The sequence below is a fragment of the Rhinopithecus roxellana genome, chromosome 9 (assembly GCF_007565055.1).
Source record: "Rhinopithecus roxellana isolate Shanxi Qingling chromosome 9, ASM756505v1, whole genome shotgun sequence".
Lineage (NCBI taxonomy): Eukaryota > Metazoa > Chordata > Mammalia > Primates > Cercopithecidae > Rhinopithecus > Rhinopithecus roxellana.
Window position 1 is genome coordinate 22,896,706 of NC_044557.1, and position 22,603 is coordinate 22,919,308.

Below are 22,603 nucleotides of genomic sequence, written 5' to 3' on the forward strand. Positions count from 1 at the left end.
GGTACTGATAACAAGAAGGCTGTCAGGGGTATTGATAATGGGAAGGCTGTCAGGGGTATTGATAGATAATGGGAAGGCTGTGGGGGTATTGATAATGGGAAGGCTGTGGGGGTACTGATAATGGGAAGGCTGTCAGGGGTATTGATAATGGGAAGGCTGTGGGGGTAACTGATAACGGGCAGGCTGTTGGGGGTATTGATAATGGGAAGGCTGTCAGGGGTATTGATAGATAATGGGAAGGCTGTGGGGGTATTGATAATGGGAAGGCTGTGGGGGTATTGATAACGGGAAGGCTGTGGGGGTATTGATAATAGGAAGGCTGTGGGGGTAACTGATAACGGGCAGGCTGTTGGGGGTATTGATAATGGGAAGGCTGTTGGGGAGGGTAGTGGGTAGATAGGAACTCTCTGTGCCTTCTGCTCAATTTTGCTGTGTATCTAAAACTCTTTGAAAAATAAAGTCTTAGCCAAGCATGGTGCTCACACCTGTAATCTCAGCACTTTGGGAGCTGAGGCGGGTAGATCACTTGAGCCCAGGAGTTCAGGACCAGCCTGGACAAAATGGCAAGACATTTCCACAAAACATACAAAAATTAGCCAAGTGTGGCAGTGCACACCTGTAGTCCCAGCTACTCAGGAGGCTGAGGTGGGAGAATCACCTGAGCCCAGGGGTGAGCCATGATCGCACCACTGCACTCCGGCCTGGGCAACAGAATGAGACCCTGTCTCAAATAAAATTTCAGAAAAGAAAGTCTTTAACAGTGAGTTACCAGTGAGTCTCCTGGGCACCTTGGGGCAGCCAGAGGCAGAGCAAGACACTCTTGCCTTTCAATTGTAATTCCTTCTGAACTATTTGATTTGTAAACTGTATGCAAATGTTACTTTTGTTTAAAATATCTATAAATATATAAACATTAAATCTTTTTTAAGTTTTTAAATACAACCTGATAAGCAATAACAGGGAAACGAGGTAACTCTCTACCTACAGAAGGCCTTCATGATTGTTTCAAAGTCTATTCAGAAAGTACAGATGTGGCACTACCGAGTTTTTGCCGGAAGAAAAAAATAGTTTTGGAAACAAAAATAAGAAATATTGCTCACAATACAGGGCTCTTCCATCAGTCCTGGCTTCACTGTCCACCTGGACATGAGGGAACCTCGGGATGGCCACTCCTGGTCTTTAGGCCACAGTGACCTCACTTTCATTCTGATCTTTGTAACAGCCATGGATGGCAGGTGGTGAAATTACCATCATCTCCATTTCGCAGATAAAATAACAGGGCAGGGACAGTAAAGGGCACAGCCACACCAGGACTCAACCCCACACACCTGTCCCATGCTGCCCAGTGGTCACTAACAAGCATGGAGGTGGGAAAGGAGGAGACAAGACGCATTCAGGAATGCCTGGTACATGTGTCCCGATTCCTTGTTACAATACACGAGAGGAGACTCAGTCTTTGATTCCACAGTGACTTTGATGCAGAGCACCAGGGAACTGGATACGGCTTCAGAACAACTTCAACACCCTCCAGATTCTGCTAAAAACATGAATCTAAAATAGGAAAATCAAAGACACACACTCTTTAATTCAAAGACATCTGATCTCAGATATGGTCCCGTACGATCCTGACCCTCAGCCAGCCTGCAGACCACGCAGCCTGTGACTCAGCACCATCCGTCAGCTGCCATGAGCAGCACGTGACACAGGGGAGGGGACGGCCAGGTCCAAAGAGAAGACCCAAATGAGGCAAAGGCTTATGCTTAGGAACCCACCAGAACATCCCATCAGCCCAGTGCCCAGTGACGGGGGTCATTCAACTTTCAGAACAACGGTCCTCAAAACACCGTGCTAAATACATCAAGTCTCAGGCAACTGCACCGTGGCCGACACACGAAGGAAACCGTGTTTTCAACAAATCTCATGGGGGCCGCCTTAGCGTTTTTCACAGATCAGCTTCATCACTGGATGAGGGCAGGTTGGCTGGATTGCAGTATTTTACATATTCTATAAGTGTAAACTGGGTAACTCACTGCTACAAGGGACCCAAGCTGGAAGAAATGGTCAGAGTTCAGGGGAGGAAAGAATTTTTTGGAGCAAGTTTACAGCAGAAAGGGCCCTGCGTTAGACGGGAGAGGGAAGGGGACAGAGTGATGAGGAAAAACAGCTTGAGGCGGGGGTTGATGGCGAGTATTCCAGGTGGGGGTGCGGCATGTGCAAAGGCCCCATGGCAGGAAACAGGGAGCCACGAACAGGGAACTGCACAGGAACAGCTTCTCGCGGCAAACGTTCCGGAAGACCCACTGCGGGCACCCCAGGAAAGAGGACATTTTGCAGAAAGCTTGAGAGACAGAAAGGAGAAATCTGGGTCTGCCAAAAGGCACAGAAAACACCGCGTGCAGAGAAGTGACATGATAAAAATGGCTCCAGAAAGATTATCCCGGCAGCTGTGTGTAGGATGGTTTCAAGCCGAGAGAGACCGGAGGCGGGAGATCTGCTAAAAGAACGTTCTCCTGACTCAAGCTCAGGGTGAGGAGGGCGTGGCTGGGCAGAGCCTGTGTGGGGAGACAGTGCTCAGGGGAAGGGGGATTCCAGGTCCAGGCTCAGTTTCTGCATCTGCGAAAGGTGAGGCCTGACCAGATGATCTTTCAGCCTGCACAGGTCTTGACTCAACTGACTTCTGTCCTGAGATCCCGGTATGATCTCAGGGTAGGCTGGATATGAATATGAAATCAGGGAGATGAAAAAAAGTAAATCCCAACTTTCACACCTAAAGAACAAAGCCTGGTTTGGCAAATTAAAATTCATGCATTTTTTTTTATTGTGTCTTAAAATCTTCTCTAATATATAAGATTGCATCTGTGCTAATTAAAACCAGATTAGAGAACATTCTCAACATCAGCTCCAAGGTTTCTAACTCAACCTGGCCCTCAAAGGTGGTCCCACAACGGCATTGTCTTTGCCGTCAGCCCTCACCTGCCCATATCTGCTCCCCTATGGCCATGACAATGCCTGGTCCACTTGCTAAACAGCATGAGTCCATCACCTTCTCCCGTCTCCTATGCCACCAGCAGTATCCCCCACAGACGCCAGATCCTTCCAGACACTCGTGGCCCCAACCTGCTCACCCTCACACAGCCCCCGGCAAGTATTCCAGCCATAAAGTATTCTTATGACTATTAGCACAAAAAAAGCCACTAACATGACCTAAAAGGCCCTCACAGCCTGGCCCCTAATGCCTTGTCAGTCAAATACCAGCTATAACCTAAAACAGGGGCCCAACAGCCCAGGGCACCAACCCCCAGGTAAGCACTAGGATACCCCTGGATCCCCTGACCACCTGTGGGCACACCCCAGCATCATCCCCCCACTCTCCACCCGCCTCCCTGCCTGCCATGGTCTCTAGGGTGTGGGTGGCACAGCCCTGACAGTCAATTGGCAAATGCAGAACCCTGGCTTCCCAGCCAATGCCCAGCACTTTGTTCTTTCAAACCACACCTGGGGACGTCAGCCAGTGGACGGCAGCCCAGCCAGGGATCCAACACACATAGGGCCCCCTCTCCAGCCCCTCAAGCCACACCAGCCACTGGTCGACCCACAGTCCTTAGATTCACCAAGAGCTCCGCCCCTCCCTCTCTCCCTGGGCCTGGAATACATTCACCCCCACCTCCCCCTCGTTCCTACTCACGCTCCAGACCTCACCTCCAATGCCGCTTCCCTCTTGGGCTTCCAGCTGCTCACACAGTCAGAGCTCAGTTATAATTAAGATTATTAAAAACATGTTTAGCAATTCACTTGCTTGGCACTTAATTTTTTTTTTCTTTCTGAGACAGAGTCTTGCTCTGTTGCCTAGGCTGGAGTGCAGTGGCAATCACAGCTCACTGCAACCTCTGCCTCCTGGGTTCAAGTGCTTCTCCCACCTCCCAAGTAGCTGAGACCTCAGGCACGAGCCACCACATCCAGATATTAATAATTTGAGTATTTTTTTTGGCAGAGACAAGGTTTTTCCATGTTGCCCGAGCTTGTCTCAAACTCCTGAGCTCAAGCAATTCACCCACCTTGGTCTCTCAAAGTGCTGGGATTACAGGATACTTAATACTTACCTCCCTTCACAGACTCTAAATCCGGAAAATACTGTCCTCTGTATTTACAAAAGCACACTCAAGGCCAAACCCACTGACAGGTGCACTGGGGGTTATCGGTAAATATATCAAATGAATGAATGACTCATCAGTAAGAAACCCTCATGTCCTCTTTTGTAGCCACCAGACACGCCAAAAGTCTCTTCTAGAAGAACATATTGTCAGCAAGCTTTCAGAAACTCAGCCAAAGTCATCCAGATTATCACAAATTGCTAGGATGATTTACCAGTTGGACTAAAAATATGTATCTTGGTTACAACAGCACACTGCTTGCTTCCTAACTTGCTTTCTTTCTTTTTTTTTTAAGAGACAGGGTCTCCCTCTGTCACTAAGCTGGAGTACAGTGGCGTGTGTGGCTCATGGCAGCCTCAGCCTCCTGGGCTCAAGCGACACTTCCACCTCAGCCTCCTGAGTGACTGGACTACAGGTGCACGCCACCACGCCCGGCTAATTTTTTTTTAGAAGTGAGGTCTCACTATGTTGCCCAGGCTGGTCTCAAACTCCTGATCTCAAACAATCCTCCCTCCTTGGCCTCCCAGAGCACTGGGATTGCAGGTGTAAGCCCTGCCCCTGACCAGCCACACTGCTTTTCAGTCCCTACTCTGTGGCCCTGGACGTCTAAGTAATATTATTCCTATCTTCAGGAATGTAAGATACTGACACTGCAATCATTGTTTCTAAGCAAAGCTCACTGCACCTTTCAGGAAAGGCATGGGCACAGAGGGAGGCAGGTAAAACATGCAAAACCCAGGCCAGAAGTGTCTTGGTTCCTGTCAGTCCCGGACTTTTTAGGAAGAGAGTTGTCCCAGTGTTTATGGTTCAATGACGAATTCTGTCAGGGTCTGGCAAAGTGAGCCCTACAAAGGTTGTCATGTGGCTGGGACACCTGCTGCAGAGGCTGCCCTGAGGACTGGGAAACCCACCTGCCCTAACGCCTCCCACGCCATAGGCCTACCACTCACTCCCCACGTGGCGCGGTCCTGACGCCTCCCAGGCCGCACCACTCACCCCCCACGTGGAGCGATCCCTTGCACCTGCCCTGACACCTCCCCTGCCGCATCATGCACTGCCCTCTGTGGAGTGATCCCTCGCACCTGCCCTGATGCCTCCCACGCGGCACCACTCACCCCCACGTGGAGCGGTTCGGCTCCATCCTCACTCAGATCTGCCAGGCAACCAAAGCTTCCCACCCTCGGAAAGAGAGCTGGAGGCAACTAAGCAAGAAGGCATGGCTGTTAAATGGGGAATTAAAGTGCACCCGATGCCGCTGGGGGCGTGGTGGTGCCGCGAAGGCCCTTCCTGCTGCAATCACTTGGTGCACCGCACCACCCAGACAGGGCACGGCCTACCCCATGGCAGGCCGCTCAACATACCCGGCCTTCTCTGTGCAGGATTTTTTAAGACCTCAAAGAAAATAGCAAGTATTTATCTATTTCATTATCTTGGATCATCTTAGAGGACACACGAGTGTGTCTAAGGAGTGGATAAGACTCCATCTGGTGAGCCAGCACGTTTTTATACCCACAGCATTTGAATGATGAATAAAGAACTCGAAGCTCCTAGGGCTGCTGGCTGCTCTACCAACTACTTCCTCCCGCTTCATCCACCGTCTGTGGCTCGGTTTCATTCCCCCAGGCATCTGTGCCTCCCTGTCAGCGCCTCACCGAGAACTTCTCATTCCTGCGGGTCTGTCCACAATTTCAAAAGACCTTCAGCGGCATCTCCCATCTCACAGGCATCCCTGCAATTCTTCTTTCCTGGAAGTAAATGTTCGCTGGCGTAGTTATGATTTCCAGGCCCTTATTCTTCCTAGTGACTCAATGCCCCATCTCCCTATAGAGGGGGCTTCAGAACAAACCCACCAGGGCCGTGTGAGCTGGAAACTCAGGAAAGAGCAGGGGACGGCCTGACCTCCCGGCACTGATGAGCCTCCAAAGACACCTTTGTAAAGTTTGTGTTCCACGATACAGAGTAGCAATTCCTCATAAACACCGGGCCCCTCCTCAGTGTAAGTGACTGGGTCCACAGCAACACCCATCTGGCCCTAAACGGTCAGGTCTGCGTCCCCCCAATAAAGCCTCCTGGCTTTTCAACATCTCTGCTTTCACGTTTGCAAGACACATGGTAACACTTGACCCAAAGACACCAAGTTAAAAGATTGTTTGAGCTGTAATCTTTCTGTTCCCTTAAGGAAGAGGTATAGGAAAGTGGTGACCACACAATGACTGCAGTTTCTGCCATTTTTCACGTGATGATAATGGGAACGGGGTGAGGGTTATCTACTGAAATGGCTGAGAGAGTCGCCTACAGAAGGCTGCTCTGAGGACCTGGAGGTCGCCTTCTTGGAGGGGCAGGAGTGGGAGGCTCTGAGCCGTATGTGCAGTGCCCCGGGCCCAAGCGACAGCACCATGAGGGCCTCCTCTACTCACCTTGAAAGTACAGCATCCAGGCCGGGCGCGGTGGCTCAAGCCTGTAATCCCAGCACTTTGGGAGGCCGAGACGGGTGGATCACGAGGTCAGGAGATCGAGACCATCCTGGCTAACATGGTGAAACCCCGTCTCTACTAAAAATACAAAAAACTAGCCGGGCGAGGTGGCGGGCGCCTGTAGTCCCAGCTACTCGGGAGGCTGAGGCAGGAGAATGGCGTGAACCCGGGAGGCAGAGCTTGCAGTGAGCCGAGATTGCGCCACTGCACTCCAGTCTGGGCGACAGAGCGAGACTCCGCCAAAAAAAAAAAAAAAAAAAAAAAAAAAAAAAAAAAAAAAAAAGAAAGTACAGCATCCAGTCGTAAGCATCCCTCATGAGCGTGGCCTGCACCTCCAGGCTGCCTCTCTCCAGTGCCTCCCGGCCGCCATGGCATCTTAAGATTTATAAATTTCAGGAGAGAATTTAAGCCTTCATCTTCTGAGCAGCCCCCACTGTGCTCAGCAAGGACAGAGCTGTCTGGAGAACCTCCTGCCCCATCCCCTCCTTCTGACCCCACATGGAGCACAGGCGGCTGGTGCTGACCGGGCCCTGCCATCAGCAGGGGCATCTGGCTCAGCACTGCTGCACCTCTGCCTGGTGGTGCAACCGAGACTGGCACATCTGTGCTTCTTGCCTGACTGTGGACCTCCGGAGGGCAAGACCAGGCCTCATCTGCCCTTTAATCCATGGGTGTGAGACCAGCCCAGACACACCAGGCTGGAGGAAGGCGAGGCATGAGCGTAGAGCAACGTGCACCTTGCCTTCTGTACCCACTGGTGGTAGCTGGCAGCCTGGGGATTATCCTGAGTCTCTCCTCTCCCTCTCTGCTTCATGGCAGGACAACTGGACAGAACGATTCAGCCCACACTGACCTCACAGTGAGGAAAAAGTGACAGACCAATGATTTCAGCACAGGGAAGGGAGAAGGTGGCACAGGCAACCCAGCACCCTCACCTCCAAGCAGCAAGCGAGATGAGAACTGGGTGAGTGGATGCCAGGGAAGAACCCGGCCCACACCAGAGCCCTGGAGGGAGACCCTTTCCTAAGCCAGCAGCAATTGACCACTTCTTTAAGGAGAAAAAATGGGCCTGAAAAAAGTGTCAGATGAACTTCCTATAAGGACCAGAAAGAGACAGGAAACTCAGAAAGAGGTTTCTCTAACCTCACTATTCAACTTCTGTAATGTGTCAGGGGAGAAAAATATGAGGCCTGGTCACAGAGTCACGAGACGGCCGAGTGAGAGGGACAGAGGGCGCAACACCTCCCGAGTGACTGTCAGAAACCAGCAGCAGCCAAGCGCCAGGAAAATGCTCCTTTCTAGGAGAGGGTGGCCTCGCGTCAGCGTGCCTACGGACACCTGTTTGCTGATGGAGAAAGAAACTTCCAACCGTCCACAACTCAGCCAACTCACCTTCTCAGACAAAACGAGCAGGAGCCCAGTGACGAATATTTCGGAATAGGTCTATTTTTGGACTGGACATTTTTCAGAAACTAAATTTAGTCAGTTTGAATTCTTTTTAAAAAATGCTATCCCATTAGGCCTTTTGAAACAGGGAATATACATCTCATTATAAAGACAGGACACACTGTTCTCCCATCAGCCTGAAATGCTGCAGACGAGGAGCCATGAGGGCCGCGCGGTAGACAGAAACGCGCAGGGAAGGGCGGAGGCACAGACAGGGACATGGGCCAGGTGCCCTGGAAGTCAGACATCAAAATGTATGGCCCTTAATTATCTGTAAAATAATAGCTCACTTGTAGTTTTTAAAAGTCATGTTTTGTGTTACCATTCATTGGCAATTCTGGCCATTTTCAAATGCTTATTAACTGAAATACTGGCTTCTTTATTAATTTTCTGTTTATATTTTTTGTCCATTTTTACGCACTCAGGAAAACCCTCATATTTAGGGTATTAAACTGTTTCTACATGCACTTGATTTTATTCCTGTAGACATAGAAAAGATTCGAAATGTTTTCGTCAGATCTATCGATCCATTTCTTCATTCCCTTTTATTTTGGTTTATTTTGTTACTTTTCCTCTGACGTCCTCCCTGAGCCCACTCCACACAGTCGCCTTGACCTCCCCTCATGTGGCAAGGACGCGGCACGGCCAGTGCCCACATGCAGTGCCAGGGTGGATGCGCAAGTCTAGAGAGGGCCCTGGCAACGGCCTCCAGACTCGGATCGTTCGCTCGTGCAGCCGGCCTAACCGGCCCTGGGGAGACCCAGGAAAAGCCCTTCAACCCAGGAATGTGAGTTTGTTTGGAAGAAGGGCTTTGCAGAGGTGACGAACTAAGGCTCTTTGGTGAGGGGATAACCCTGGGCTTTCTGAGGGGGCCCTGACCGCCCTCACATGTGTCCTGCGGGGTAGATCTGAGATGGATGGAAGGGGAGACCCCGGAGAAGAGGAGGAGGCCACGTGGAGACAGAGGAGCAGGCTGGAGCGATGAGGCCACAAGCCAGGATGCCTGGAGCACCAGAAGCCAGGAGAGGAGGGGACCCTCCCCGCACCTCTGGAGGGAGCAGGCCCCAGGATGCCTTGGCTCCAGGCTTCCAGCCTCCAGCACCCAGAGTGCACTCGGCCGTTTCGGGCACCCGATCTGCGGTAACTTGCTATAGCAGCCCCTAGGAAACTAAACACACCCATTAATCAATAATTCTGTTCCTAGGAATTGACTGGAGAAAAAAAAGATCTACATTTTCAGAAAATATTCAGAAAAATACATTAGCCACAGAACAATGGTCAAACATTTTTGTAAGTAACTTAAATGTCAAACAACAGGGGAAAGTTTTAATCGCATTCCATACAGGAACGTTACACATCGATTAAAATTAAATTATAAAAGGATGTTTTGAATATATGGGCAAATTCTTAGAAAAGAATATAAAGTGAAAAAAAAACAAAGTAGTTTCCAATTCTCATTTTTAAAATAATTAGAAGAAGGCTGGAAAGAAACACACCAATGAACTATAATCATTTCTAGGTCATGGAATTATTGCTGACTTGTGATATATTAATTAGCTCCTAAATACTTAGCAGATAAAATGACCAGAAACAAAAGAAAAGAAGGCCAGGTGCAATGGCTCACACCTGTAATCCCAGCACTTTGGTAGGCCAAGGCAAGAGGATTGCTTGAACCCAGGAGTTTGAGACCAGACTGAGCAATATAGCCAAACCCCAGCTTTACCGAAAATATAAAAAGCTAGCTGGGTGTGGTGGCATGCACCTGCAGTCCCAGCTACTCAGGTGCTGAGGCAGGAAAATCATTTGAGCCCAGGAAGTCAAGGCTGCAGTGAGCTATGATGATGCCACTGCATCCCAGCCTGGGCAACAAGCAAGGCCCTGTCTCAAATAAAGAAAAAAGAAAAGAAAATGTACAAAAGTAGCCTAACTCGCCTCCCATGATACCATGAGATACAGAGAGAGCAAAATAAATTGTAGGTGAGAAGAATCTCAAGAGCTATAACAAATACAGTAAAAGTTGTGAGAAAGCAAAGACTGGCAGCCAAGGACAGGTCTCCATGCCACACGACAAAGCAGTAACCCCGGGGTTTCGTCTGTCCTTATCCACTGGGAAGCCACTGGCTGCTTTCTGAGCATGTCCCAGCCCACCACAGAGGAGGGCTCTGAGGAACAGGCAGGTGCTGATGGGCAGTGCCGAACACCTGTGCGCCGCCACGCACTCCTCGGTGAGGCTATTCGCAAATTCACAGCACTGCGGGGCTGGATGTCACCCGATATATGTAAGCACTTTTTAAAAAGCTAAAGTGAGTGGTAAATGATACGAGATATTCTATCTCTCGGCTCCTCTATGGTTTGGACTCTAGTGCTTTCCTGGGAGAAAACAAACGCCCAGTAAGGGCTTCCTCCTCGGGTCACAGCATGGGATATGCTGACCCACCAACGCCCACGGGGACCACTCTGTCCCCACTCAGGGGTCACGCACCCCTGCAGCTACGTGGAGCATGCAGCCGAGCTGAGCTGGCTCTGTGGACCTCAGTCTTAGAGGAGCGAGGCAGAGACAGAAAGCACCAGAGCCCACCCATCCCACCACAGAGGCCGGTCCATCCCGCTACAGACACGTTCGTTCCACCACAGAGCCTGCCACAGAGCTCCCCACCATCCCACCACAGACCCACTCATCCCACCACAGACCCACTCATCCCACCAGGGAGCCCACTGTCCCACCACGGAGGCCCCCACCCTGCCCCATCCTGGAGCCCCCTGACCTGATCCTGCCACAGAGCCTGCCCATCCCGTCTTGGAGCCCCTCCCCATACTGCTGCAGAGCCCCCACCTCTGCCCTGCACCCCATCCCACCTCAGAGCTCACCCTCCGGCTGCCTGTGTCCTCCGCGTTCCCCTAGGCTGGAACATGGCCTGTCCTCCCGGTCTCTCCGCCTTGCTTTTCGTCAGTCAGAGCTCGTTTCTGGAACTCGGGACCAAAGATGCCTAAGCAAGGCCTGGCGGTGAAGCCCATCACGTGACTGGTGCGGCGCATGGTACATGGTGCACTTGTCACTATGGCTCGATGGTTTTCAGAGGAGGTTTCTCCTTCCCTGTCTCCTTTATGATATCTTGCAGTCTTTTTATTGAACGAAAACATAAAGAAGTACCGTAAGACTCAGAAGTATGATGCACTGTGGGTAGTGCACACACTCAGAGAAGCAGTCAGAGGCAGGGCAGTGCCCGGCAGCCCCTCACCCTCTAGAGCCTCCTGGTCTCTAGGACAGGCCGGCTTTCCCGTGTCGCTCTCCCCGGCCCCCGGAGAACCAGGACAGCTCAGCCCAGGAGGGCGAGTGTGACGACCCCAGGCCCAGCGCAAGGGCCCCACTGCCCTTCCCAGCCACTGGCTTGGACATGATGAGATGTGAGGGGAGGTCTTCTGGAGAACTCACAGTAAGGTTTCCTTACTGTAAAGGTGTCCCCCATCATGCCTGCAGGGCTGATGTCACCAACAGGGGCACCGTCCCCGCATCATGCCTTTAGGGCCAGTGTCTGCAGCCAGCAGGGGCTACGCCGGGATGCTGAAGGCCACAGAGCAGGCAGCAGGAACCTGGTTGCTGAGGATGAGTCGCTGTGGTGCTCTGTGGTAAGAACTCACAAATCCTCAGTTTCAGTTGTTTTATGTGGGACTTTCTATTATATGCAGCCAAAAGTATTCTGATACAGCAAAAAACAAAAACAAAACCCAGAAAATCAGAACCACTGTCCACCTCAGCACCTGCAGGTGTGCAGCTGGCATTCTGATCCACATTCATTCAGCAAATGAGGGGCTCATGCCCAGCAAGGTGTCAGGCATGGGGGACACTGCCATGACCACAGTGGGCGGCCCTCTATCCCACAGATCTCTCCCAGCCCGCGACACTGGATGGTGGCAGCTGCGTCCCCAGCTCTGGAGCCCCCCTGCCGATGTGGCCTGAGGCTCTGTGTGACCCCACACGGGATCCGATGCACCATCTGACCTCTCTACCCCAGTTTCCTCATCCGCAGCCTGCAGACAACGCCAGCACTGACCTCACAGGGCTGGCATGAGAATCACATGAGTTAATGTGAGTAACTCGCCCAGCAGTGCCTGGCACACAGCAAGCACTCAACAGACACCAGATATGATCAGAAAACATCAAAAATAAATAAGTTGCACGGGGCGTGAGAAGGCAAGGGAGCCGGAAGCACCAGAGGGATGGCACCCACTTTCGCCTGGCCTCTCTGAGAAGCCCCACATGTAGGAAGGCTTGGAGAAAGGAGAGATACGCCCCATCCTTCCTGCAGGGCATACAGGCCCTGAACCAGGACAATCACTGAAGTTCAGGCACCAGCAAGGAGGCCTGGGTGATGGGGGCAGAGTGTTGACGGGATGAACTTAGCTGGCCTGGGCGGGCTGTGAGGGGTGGTGCGGACCCCCATAGGCAGGTGGCCTGGCGCTGAGTGAGATGGAGATGTGATCGGGCTTCTAGGGTTCCTCATTCTGGAGTCGGTATCCTTCCAGTCTGGTCATTATGCTCCAAACTCAGTGGCTTTAGGGAAATGGATGAACATATTCACACTGTCTTATAATCCGTTCTCTTTACTTAATATGGTATGAACACCTTCTTATAGACTTAAGTACTTAACTTCCATCTTTTTGTGGATGTGTATTTTTTATAACATTGCTGTGTCACCATGAATTTACCCAATCCTGTTACTGCTGTTTTCCAGTATTATACTACGAAACACAACTGGAGGGGACATCCACTTACCTAACTTGCTGTAAATTCATGATTACTTCCTTAGGAAAAGTTTCCAGAAGTGAAACTGCTGGGATAGTTACATGCAAAGAAGAGTTTTTTTTTTAATTGAGTGCTGTGACTCTTAAGAAAATATCATTAGAGAAGCAAGTAGCAGGAAAAATTGAAGACTGAGAAATACTCTTTGGTTGCTTTAAAGAACTACGGAATTCAAGTTTCACCAACAAAAATAAAACTTTGAATCTAATTATAGCGACAACCTAGAACATTTTGTTTCAGACCCAGTAGTGTTACATTCTAAAATGGCCACAACAAAAGGTTGAAACTACAACTCTCAATTGTTTATGCAAATTTCTAAATTATATATAGTAAAGATAGTCAGAAAACAGATGTTTGGAAGTTTGTTCAGAATGTCAAAATATTACGAAGAATGTTACACAACAGAAATTATTTTTAAAGAGCTAAAGGTTTCATATTAAAGACCAAGAAAAAAGGTAAAGAACCTGCTGCTGTGCTTTTCTCCAGCACCCACAACTCGGAAGCAGCGGCTGAAACATGGAGAAGGGACGGCGGTGTACCGAGGCGTCAACTGTGTGTATTTACGAGGTCATGCAACTGTTTATCCAGTGACATGGCCTAAAACCCTGCAGCAGGTATAGAGATGGCCTGGGCCACCCCTCCCTGCCATCTCTGCTGCACTGAGGACAGCATGTGGACAGACTGGGGGAGGTGGAGGCTGGGACCCAGCCCCAGCGAAGAATTTGGAGGCTGGGAGCATGACCTCACTCAGACATTGGGGCCGGGGAAGCAGCATTCCAACTAGGTTTGAGAGAAAAGACATGAGGAAAAGGCAGAATGAAAAGCACTGCCAAGTGGGGGTGAAGCCAGAGTCTTGCTGGGGCACAGCCCAGGCAAGGAACAGAGAGTGACTGTGGGGAGCAGACAGCCAGCACCCCGGGAGGGCAACGTGGCCGGAGAAGAGACAGAGACGCAGGTCAGGCTGGGGAATCTGTACCTCGAGGAGGCATCAGCCCCTCTTCTGCACCTTCACCCATTCAGATCATTAGATGAGACCAGGGGCCAGGGTTCAAGGGTGATCAAGACCCTTCTCACAGAGTGGCTATTCCAAAACATCAAAGACAAGGAAAGTGGGAATTACAAGGTGGTGAGAGGTGTCACCCTAACAGTCAGGGCACAGAGAAACCTGCCCAACCCAATCTCGTGGGTCAGGGAGGATGTGTGGAGAGGAGATGCTGCCTCTAAGCTTGCTGAGCGAACGAGCACTTTTTCCCAAAGCGCAAGACAAGAGAGAGAAGAGGGAAGTGGCGATGGGTCTGAGAGAACCATTATGACGGCTCCATCCACAGACTGCCACAGCCACCAGAACAACACTTACCTTCAGTTAAAACAGGTTTCTGGGCATCTACATGCAAAGACTCAGATGAAATGTGAAGGCACACGAAACTTGAGAAATTGCTGTTGTCTGCAGGACACACAACATGAATCCACATGTCTTCAGCCCTAAACCACAGTAGCTTAGTGAGTGATGCAGACATGAAGACCTGGCCACGGAAATCACATGCAAATACCAGCAAAAGGCCTGGCACAGTGGCTCACGCCCATAATTGCAACATTTTGGGAGGCTGAGGTAGGCCGATGGCTAGAGCACAGGAGTCAGAGTCTAGCCTGGGCAACATGGTGAAACACCATCTCTACTAAAAATACAAAAAATTAGCTGGGTGTGGTGGCACATGCCTGTAGTCCCAGCTACTTGGGAGGCTGAGGTAGGAGGATCGCTTGAGCCCAGGAGGTCGAGGCTGCAGTGAGCTGTGATTATGCCACTCCAACCTGATAGACAGAAGTGAGACCATCTCTAAATAAATAAGTAAATAAATACCAAGAAGAGATAATCAGTGCTGAGTGTAGGCTGCGCATGTGAGTTTTTCTGGTTTATTTCAAAGAAAACAAATCAAGACACAATCATTAAAAAACACTTCTGTGGCCGGGCATGGTGGCTCAAGCCTGTAATCCCAGCACTTTGGGAGGCCGAGACGGGCGGATCACGAGGTCAGGAGATCGAGACCATCCTGGCAAACATGGTGAAACCCCATCTCTACTAAAAAAAAAAAATACAAAAAACTAGACGGGCGAGGTGGCGGGCACCTGTATTCCCAGCTACTCGGGAGGGTGAGACAGGAGAATGGCGTAAACCCAGGAGGCGGAGCTTGCAGTGAGCTGAGATCTGGCCACTGCACTCTAGCCTGGGCGCAGAGCAAGACTCCGTTTCAAAAAAAAAAAAAAAAAATTTCTGTATTTGTAACTGTTACATGTTATACAACCCCAGCCCCTGAATATAAGATCTAACCTCAGAACATCTCTTACAAGTTAGTGCCAGAGAAAATTCATCTTCACCAAAAAATGAGTATGCAATGTCCACCCTGATAGCACAATCGAGTGAGGTCGAACATGGCTTTGTGGTTTTGGGTTTTTGTTGACTTGACTCCCTGGAAGCTCAGTGTCAAATGTGATGCCCGAAGAATTACATTCATCCTCATGGTTATTGACAGAAAAGTCAATTCAAAGCAATTCAAAGCATGGTTATCACATTTGTTTCCTCTAATTTTCTATTTCTATTTTCTAATTGACTTTTTTGCTCTTGTCCTTTTGTGGTTAAGTTGGGTCAAAAACTTTTTGGAAAGTGGCAAGAGATATACAAAAAAGTAAAAGAAGACCAGAAATAATAAGTAAAAGAGTTTTGGGAGAAATCGAAGAGTGGCTTGCTAACTTCCATTGTGGATTGGCTCAAAGTAGGCCTCAATTATATTTTTTCATGATAAAACTAGTCAAGACTAATCCAGCATTTACTACATGCACCATTCTTATCACTTTACAGTCATCAGTTCATTTAATCCTCCTAAACCCTATCAAGTTAATATTGCATTAGCCCCACTCTTAGTGATGAGAAAACTAAAATATGGTGAGGTCAAATAAATGGCCAAATACAGCTAGGAAAAGTGACTCACTCCTTTAATCCCAGCACTTGAGGAGGTCAGGGCAGGAGGATCCTTAAGGCCAGGAATCCAAGACCAGCCTGGGCAACACTGCAAGACCTCCTTCTCTACAAAAAAAAGTAAAAATTCGATGGGTGTGGTGGCATACACCAACTACTAGAGAGGCTGAGGTGGGAAGATCACTTGTGCCCAGGAGGTCAAGACTGCAGTTAGCTATAATCATGCCACAGAACTCCCGCCTGGATGACAGAGGGATACCCTGTCTCTAGAAAGCCACTTGCAATGCTGTGCAAAAATCATGGGACCAACATTCATTACACACAGGAGGATGTTTTTAATACAGCCTAACTTAAAATACATACTCTGTGGACCCTCGGGGATCATTTCCATTTTTCTTCTTTTGTGCAGACTGTGAAACATTTTTTTTTTTTTTTTGGAGACGGAGTCTTGCTCTGTCGCCCGGGCTGGAGTGCAGTGGCTGGATCTCAGCTTACTGCAAGCTCCACCTCCCGGGTTTACGCCATTCTCCTGCCTCAGCCTCCCGAGTAGCTGGGACTACAGGCGCCCGCCACCTCACCCGGCTAGTTTTTTGTATTTTTTTAGTAGAGACGGGGTTTCACCATGTTTGCCAGGATGGTCTCGATCTCCTGACCTCGTGATCTGCCCGTCTCGGCCTCCCAAAGTGCTGGGATTACAGGCTTGAGCCACCGCGCCCGGCCCGAGTGTGAAACATTTTAACGACAATGATCGGTCAGATTCGCAGGTTACTTTGAAAATTTTTAACACAAGTTTACAGATGGGCTGGTTCCAAATGTTTATTCATTGTTTAAAATGGTTTATTTAAATTTTTTTCTTCTTTTCCTGCCGATACACACAGTGTACCATATAAGAAACAGTACCTGAAGATGAACAAGCCTTTCCCTGCAACAAGAGCTTTAACATGGAAATGTTTGGAGAAACTAAAAACCGAAATATCCCACTTGCTTGTCAGGGACAGAAAAGTCAATTCAAAGCAAGAACATCCCGGTTCATGTAACTGAAAATCACGGGGTAATGATGGTGCAGGCATAACTTAGTTCACAGCTTCCAACAGCGTCCTCAGGACCAAGCTCTCTGCATAACCGCCGCCCTTCTCCTCCACAGACAGATGATGAAGGTGTTGTTTCCAGACAGGCCATCCCCACAAGGCTGTGCACTGATGCCACAGCTCCAGGCGTTACACCTTTCCCGCCGTTTTTCCTAAAGCTTTCCCTTCCTAGAAAGTTCCCACTCTTCACTGATCCAGGTGCTCTTGAGAGGGAGCTAAGGCTCCGACCAGTCAGGAGCCACCTCTGACGGGAAGAGGGGTCCACTAAGCCAACCCCATGAGGGGGCAGGTATTCTCCAAGGGGAGCTTACTGCTGCCTAGAAAGGCAGACCTACGCTGAACTGCGAATACGCCAGAGTCTGCAGCAACGGGTCTAGAAAGCTCAACTCCTGAAGGCCCACCAATAAATACAGACAGGACAGTTTCAGAACTAAGGCAACTAACATCCCACATGAAGAAGACACTGCCAGCAAATCAGGAGAGGTGCACGCCTTAGAGCAGCTGCAGCGGACACCCGTCACCGGGATGCCACAACAGCCCGGTACCTCTCCTGGAGCTGAAGTTAAGGGACTGCAGGTCAAGGCCCATGACCTGAGGATTGGGAAAAGATTTTCATAGGCAGATGAAGTCAGTGCGCAGAAGAATGACATGAAAAAAGAAAAACAGAGGTTTACAGATGAGCTTCTACTGCCTTTGCTGAGGAGATTAATTTGTTACTGCTATTAAGCCCTGGAGGGGAAAGGTGGCTACCAGCAGATGCAGGATTTAAACTGGAGTTTGCACACCCTACGACGCCATGCCTGGTCAACGCCAAAGCCCACCTGCTTAGCTTCCCTAGAAATTAAAGTCTTTTGTCATGAACACACATGAAATCACCATGCTCAGTTTTTGTACACACAGGTACCTAGGAAGCAACAAAACATATTTAAGAAGTTGGTGGTACTAGGAAGCCTCGTATGATGAAAACTACTTGGTAAAACTACGGTTAAGAATAATTTTCAACTGCATAGAAAGTGTGCCCACTAACTTCCTGTATGGCAGCCTATAATTCTTTTATAACCAACATGCTGGCAATGCTCTAAATATGACTCCCATCTGGCCAAAATGATGAATCATAGTTATTTTTATTGTATCCAATGAATGACCATGAAGCATCTGTCCTGAGGGTCAATAAATAGAATATTTAATTAACTTCATTTTAAAATCTACAATCAAAGTATACATCATTCAATTCTTTGGATAACTGAGGAGTCATGAAGCTTTTCCTCAAATACGATTATATAATAAAAAAATTATAGCATTCCTTCAATTTTAACATTATGGAAGATAATGTCTTCAAAACAAAACAAAACAAAATCCTCTCACCCTTAAAAAGATATTAGAGCACTTTAGTTACAGAATTAGTTGAGTTCCGGGTACACAGAATCCAATGTAATTTAAATTCCATGAAGCCTATTTTTGCTTTTATATTTAATTTGGAATTTCTACCAATTTCAAAACTGAAATAAGTAGACAAAAATAAGAGAAGCAATAGATTGCCACATAAGGGCATGTATGTCACTGGGGAGAAATAACGTAATGTGATCTGAATTCTATAAAAATAAAAATCCAACTAACCCATTTAAATCACAAGTAACAAAAGGCATACAAAAAGTTGGTAAATAAAAACATGTTTATTTCTGTCTCAAGCTGTACCACTTTGGACTATCGTAAGTGCAAAGTTCTTTCAAAGGATAACAAATACACATTGAATACTATGAAAAGCTGACTTAGAATGCTTATCTGAGAAAACATCTCTGTGTTGAGAAAACTTTACTTTAAATTACTTCATTCCTTTGAATTATTTGACATAGTACTCATTTTGCTTACAATGTTTACCCTTTAACCTGAAAATACAACACACAGATTTGACGTGGTAGATCAACAGAGGAAGCCGTTCCGTACCTCTCCACTTTTACCCAAGAACAGGGGCGATCACCAAGGAGTGACAGTGAAGGGGCAGGAATGGCGCACAGAGGCAGGACGCGCCCCAGGTCATCACTGAGAGCAGATCCCACGCCCCTGAGCTGACACGGTGAAGATGCCTCAGGTGACCCGAGACAGAACCCAGGACAGGGCCGGCTCTGTGTCACCTCTGTCCCTCCGCGGCCTCCCCGCCCAGATTGTGCTTGGACAGAATATTGCCTACAGCCTGCTCCCCATGCTGCCAGATGTAGGGGATAAAATATTCTAATGTGTTCTCTTCCAAGCAATGAAAAAGTCACACCATCCAGAAGGAAATGGTACGCACACTCTACAATTACTATTGGAGCCAAATCTGTGAGTCACCCAGCTGCCGGCACAAGACAATTTGGCTACTGGAAAATCCTGATTAATGACATTTTTTTAAACCCAGAGTAACAACTTGACCTGCCAAGAATTACCATTTTTTCATCGTTTCGCCATTTTTGGCCTTGGTTATCTATTACCTTTCTCAGAGAAAAGGAAGGAAGTAAAATGAAAAAAATGGTGTAAGGTGCGTTCACTTCAGGCCAAAATGTGCTTTCCAAGGTGCGCTGGGGCCGGGGTTTAGCGCAGCTTCGCGACCTGGGGGAGGGGTCCTTGGAGAGCCTCCTGGACTTCCTCGGGCTACGCCGAGGTACTCGGTTATTTCCCAACTGCAAACACAATTAAATCACCGGCTGTGGATAAGAGTCCTCCTGACAGCGCGGATCGCCGGGCTCCCCCAGGCGCTGGGACCGGGTCTCTGTCCGGGGCGCCCCCGGCCCCACCCCGCCGGGGGGTCCTCGCCTTCGCGTCACCGGAGCTGCCTCCAGCCTCGAGTCCGGGATGATGGGAGAAGCGGCGGCGCTTTGGAGGATATTTCCAGCTCCCAAACCCCCCACAGCCCGGGCTGGCCGAGTTCATCCACACGAAGGATAAATTCACTGCTGATGGCTTTATCTTTAATCGATACAAGACCGGCACCGCCGATAAGTCACGAATTCCCAATTCCAAGCCGTGGCCGGGATCGCCATTCACCAGCGGCGGCGGCGGCGTCGTCGCGCAGGGGCGGGAAGGACCCGGGCTCCAAGCGCGCAGGGCCAGGACCGGGGGCTGCGAGTTTCCGACACGCATCGCAGACCCGCCGCGCGCCCTCGCCCCCGCGCCCGCTCTCCACCTGAGAACCTCCGCTGTGCCGGGGCTCCGCCTTCTTGCCGGCGCCCACCTCGCCCAACTATCTTTCCTCGAGGCCCCTCCCCGGGTTTCCAAGTCCAGCCTGCTCCAAAGCCTCCGGCACCGCACACGCCGCGCGCGGAGGGAGGGCCGGGCGGGGAGCGATGTCCAGTCCAGCCCAGCCCAGCCCCACCTGGGCGCGCAGGCAGAGGAGCCCGCGCCCGCCGCCTCCCAGCCCTCCGCGCAGGGCTGTAATAATTACATCCTCGTTATTTCTCCTGCAATCGTTAGCGAAGGAGCCGGAGAACAGCAACAGCCGCTGCCGGGGGAGGCTTAGTTACAAAACCCTGCGCTGGGTAGCGCCTCGCTTAGCAACCACCCCTAAAAAAGCCCCCGTGCTCCTCGCTCGCACTTGGAGAGCCGGGCGGTGGCCACCCCCTCGCTGCGCGCACCCTCCACCCCGCCTGGTCTCCGCAGCCGCGGCCGCCCGGCACAAGGGGCCCCTCCTGGCCGCCCCCGCCCCCGCGAGCCCCCGCGCGCGCAGCCCAGCCCGACACCCTTCATTCATTCCCGGTCCCCGTCGGCGTTTCCACCCGGGCTTGGGGGGAGGGGGATGCAGTCTGCTGCCCGCCGCCCCCACTCGCTCGCAGCTGTCCCACCGGAGATAGGCGCGTAGCCCCTGGCCCGCCGGCGCCCCCCAGGCTGTCCCCCCCTCCACGAACGGAGAATTTCACACCTCCGCGGCCCCGTGGCTCCCGCAGCCCCGGAGCCCAGGGTCCCGGCACCCCCGAGCGCGGCCAGAGATGCGCGGAGCTCGGCGAGGAGCGCAACGCGCGAACCCCGAGCACAGGCTGTCCCTGGGGTCACCGGCGCTCCGGCCCTGGCGGGCGGCACGACCCCCGCTCGTCCCCGCCCCCAACCCTGACGCCCTCGCTGCGTCCCCGCGGTTCCGACACGCCGCCCCCTCCCCGCCTCGACGGCTCTCGCAGCCCCGCGCCCGGCTCCTCGCGCCCAGCTCCCTGCGGCCCCCGGTGGCTCGCACCTTCCTCAGCGCGGACATCCTCGGACGCTCCGAGCTCAGCAGGTGCGGGGCGACATGGCGAAGCGGCTCCTCCTCAGGCCGGCGGCTCCCGGGGCTCGCGGGTCGGGGTCCGTCCGTCCGTCCGCGGTCCGTCTGTCCGTCCGCCGCCGCCGCCGCCGCGCGCTCAGACAGCGCTCGAGCCCGGCGCACGGTAGGTCCTCACGGCCGGCGCCTGCGCACTCGGCGCCCGGGGAGGCACCGGCGCACTGGGGGGCGGCCGGCGCGCGGCTGCATCTGGGGAAGGGCCCGGCTCGGGGAGCGCGCGGACAGCCCGGCCCCAACTGTTGCGCGGGGCGCGCGGGTCACCCGGGGACGGCGCGGGGCTCCCGGCGGGAAAGCAGCGGCCTCCACCGCGGCGCGCGCGGGCGACGCTCACCGCGCCCGAAAGTTAGCGGGGGACCGGGTCACACCCGTCGCCCCCGGGCAGGGTCAGCCTTTCTGGACCGCGGTTAGGGACGCGCCAGCGTGTTTGTGCAAGGGACTCGCGCTCGGGTTCGAGTCGGCTCGGCTCCCGGGGGGCTCGCGGGGCAGAGGGGACGCGGGGCTAGGGAGGCGCGGGCGCTTGCGAGGGTCTCACTGCGAGGTGCGGCCGCCGCGTGGGTGCTGGAAGCGGAACCGCCCCCGGTTTCCACAGGCGGGCTCCGCTGAGGTGGGTGTGCGGCGGCGGCTTCACGGGGACCCACCGGGGGCGCCCCGAGAATCTGGGTCCGGACGCAGGGAGAGCCCTTGGAGGGAGCCCGCCGCCTGGGTTTGCTGTGAGCGGCGTATGGACGATAGAGCCGAGGAAAAGGTAAAATCAACCCGGAGAAGTGGTGTTGACAACCACAGCACCCTGGCCACGTGTGGACGGACCCTCTCCAGGGTCATGGGTTTGCCCTTCCAGGAGCGGAACGCGGGAGCGAGACGCGCTGGCATGGGGGTCCCCGAGCAGTCACCGACCCTGGGCAAGTCTCGAAGTCTCAGTTTAACAAAAACGCAGAAATGGATTTCTGCTTTCCACCTGCGTGGCTATGGCATTTAAATGAGATAAAAGATGCGAAAACAAACCGCATAGAAAGACGGATGGGAGTTAGAATGAAATCAGGTCATCCAAAATGTTTGGAATGGACAAACCCATCTTTTCCAGAAATTCCAAGATCTTTAAACCAGGCTCTGTAAGAATTTCCCATATAGTTGATCACCCAAATATTCATCAGTTGCAGTTTATTTTCAAGGCAGAGTGCTAAACAATGAGGGGATAGCAAGGTGAATGGAAGAAAGAAGTACAGCCGCTGTCCATTTCTCCTAAATGTTTCCCGAATCTATCAGTGGTCTCCACTGGATTCAGAGCCCAAACCTCAACCGAGGAGAGATTCCAGGTCAATTTATTTTCATTTCACAATTTACTTTCCCTTTGCTTTCCTCCCTGGCATTTCGTCCCCATCCCTTCACAGTT

At 51.4% G+C, this 22,603-nt stretch overlaps 2 protein-coding genes across 2 annotated transcripts in view; both read right to left on the reverse strand.

Annotated features, from left to right (window-relative positions):
* DLGAP2 (DLG associated protein 2) overlaps nucleotides 1-21,320 on the reverse strand; it is a 905,804-nt gene extending 884,484 nt beyond the window's left edge. Inside the window, exon 1 of the mRNA XM_030937560.1 lies at nucleotides 21,130-21,320. Within this exon, the coding sequence (XP_030793420.1) occupies nucleotides 21,130-21,147 (18 nt within the window). The 5' untranslated portion in view covers nucleotides 21,148-21,320. The remainder of the gene's footprint in view (nucleotides 1-21,129) is intronic.
* On the reverse strand, nucleotides 18,586-20,399 carry LOC104662148. Its single transcript, XM_010363092.2, has one exon. It carries the CDS (start codon nucleotides 20,046-20,048, stop codon nucleotides 19,578-19,580), a length of 471 nt encoding a protein of 156 aa, XP_010361394.1. The 5' UTR covers nucleotides 20,049-20,399; the 3' UTR covers nucleotides 18,586-19,577.
* Nucleotides 21,321-22,603: the final 1,283 nt, after the last annotated feature.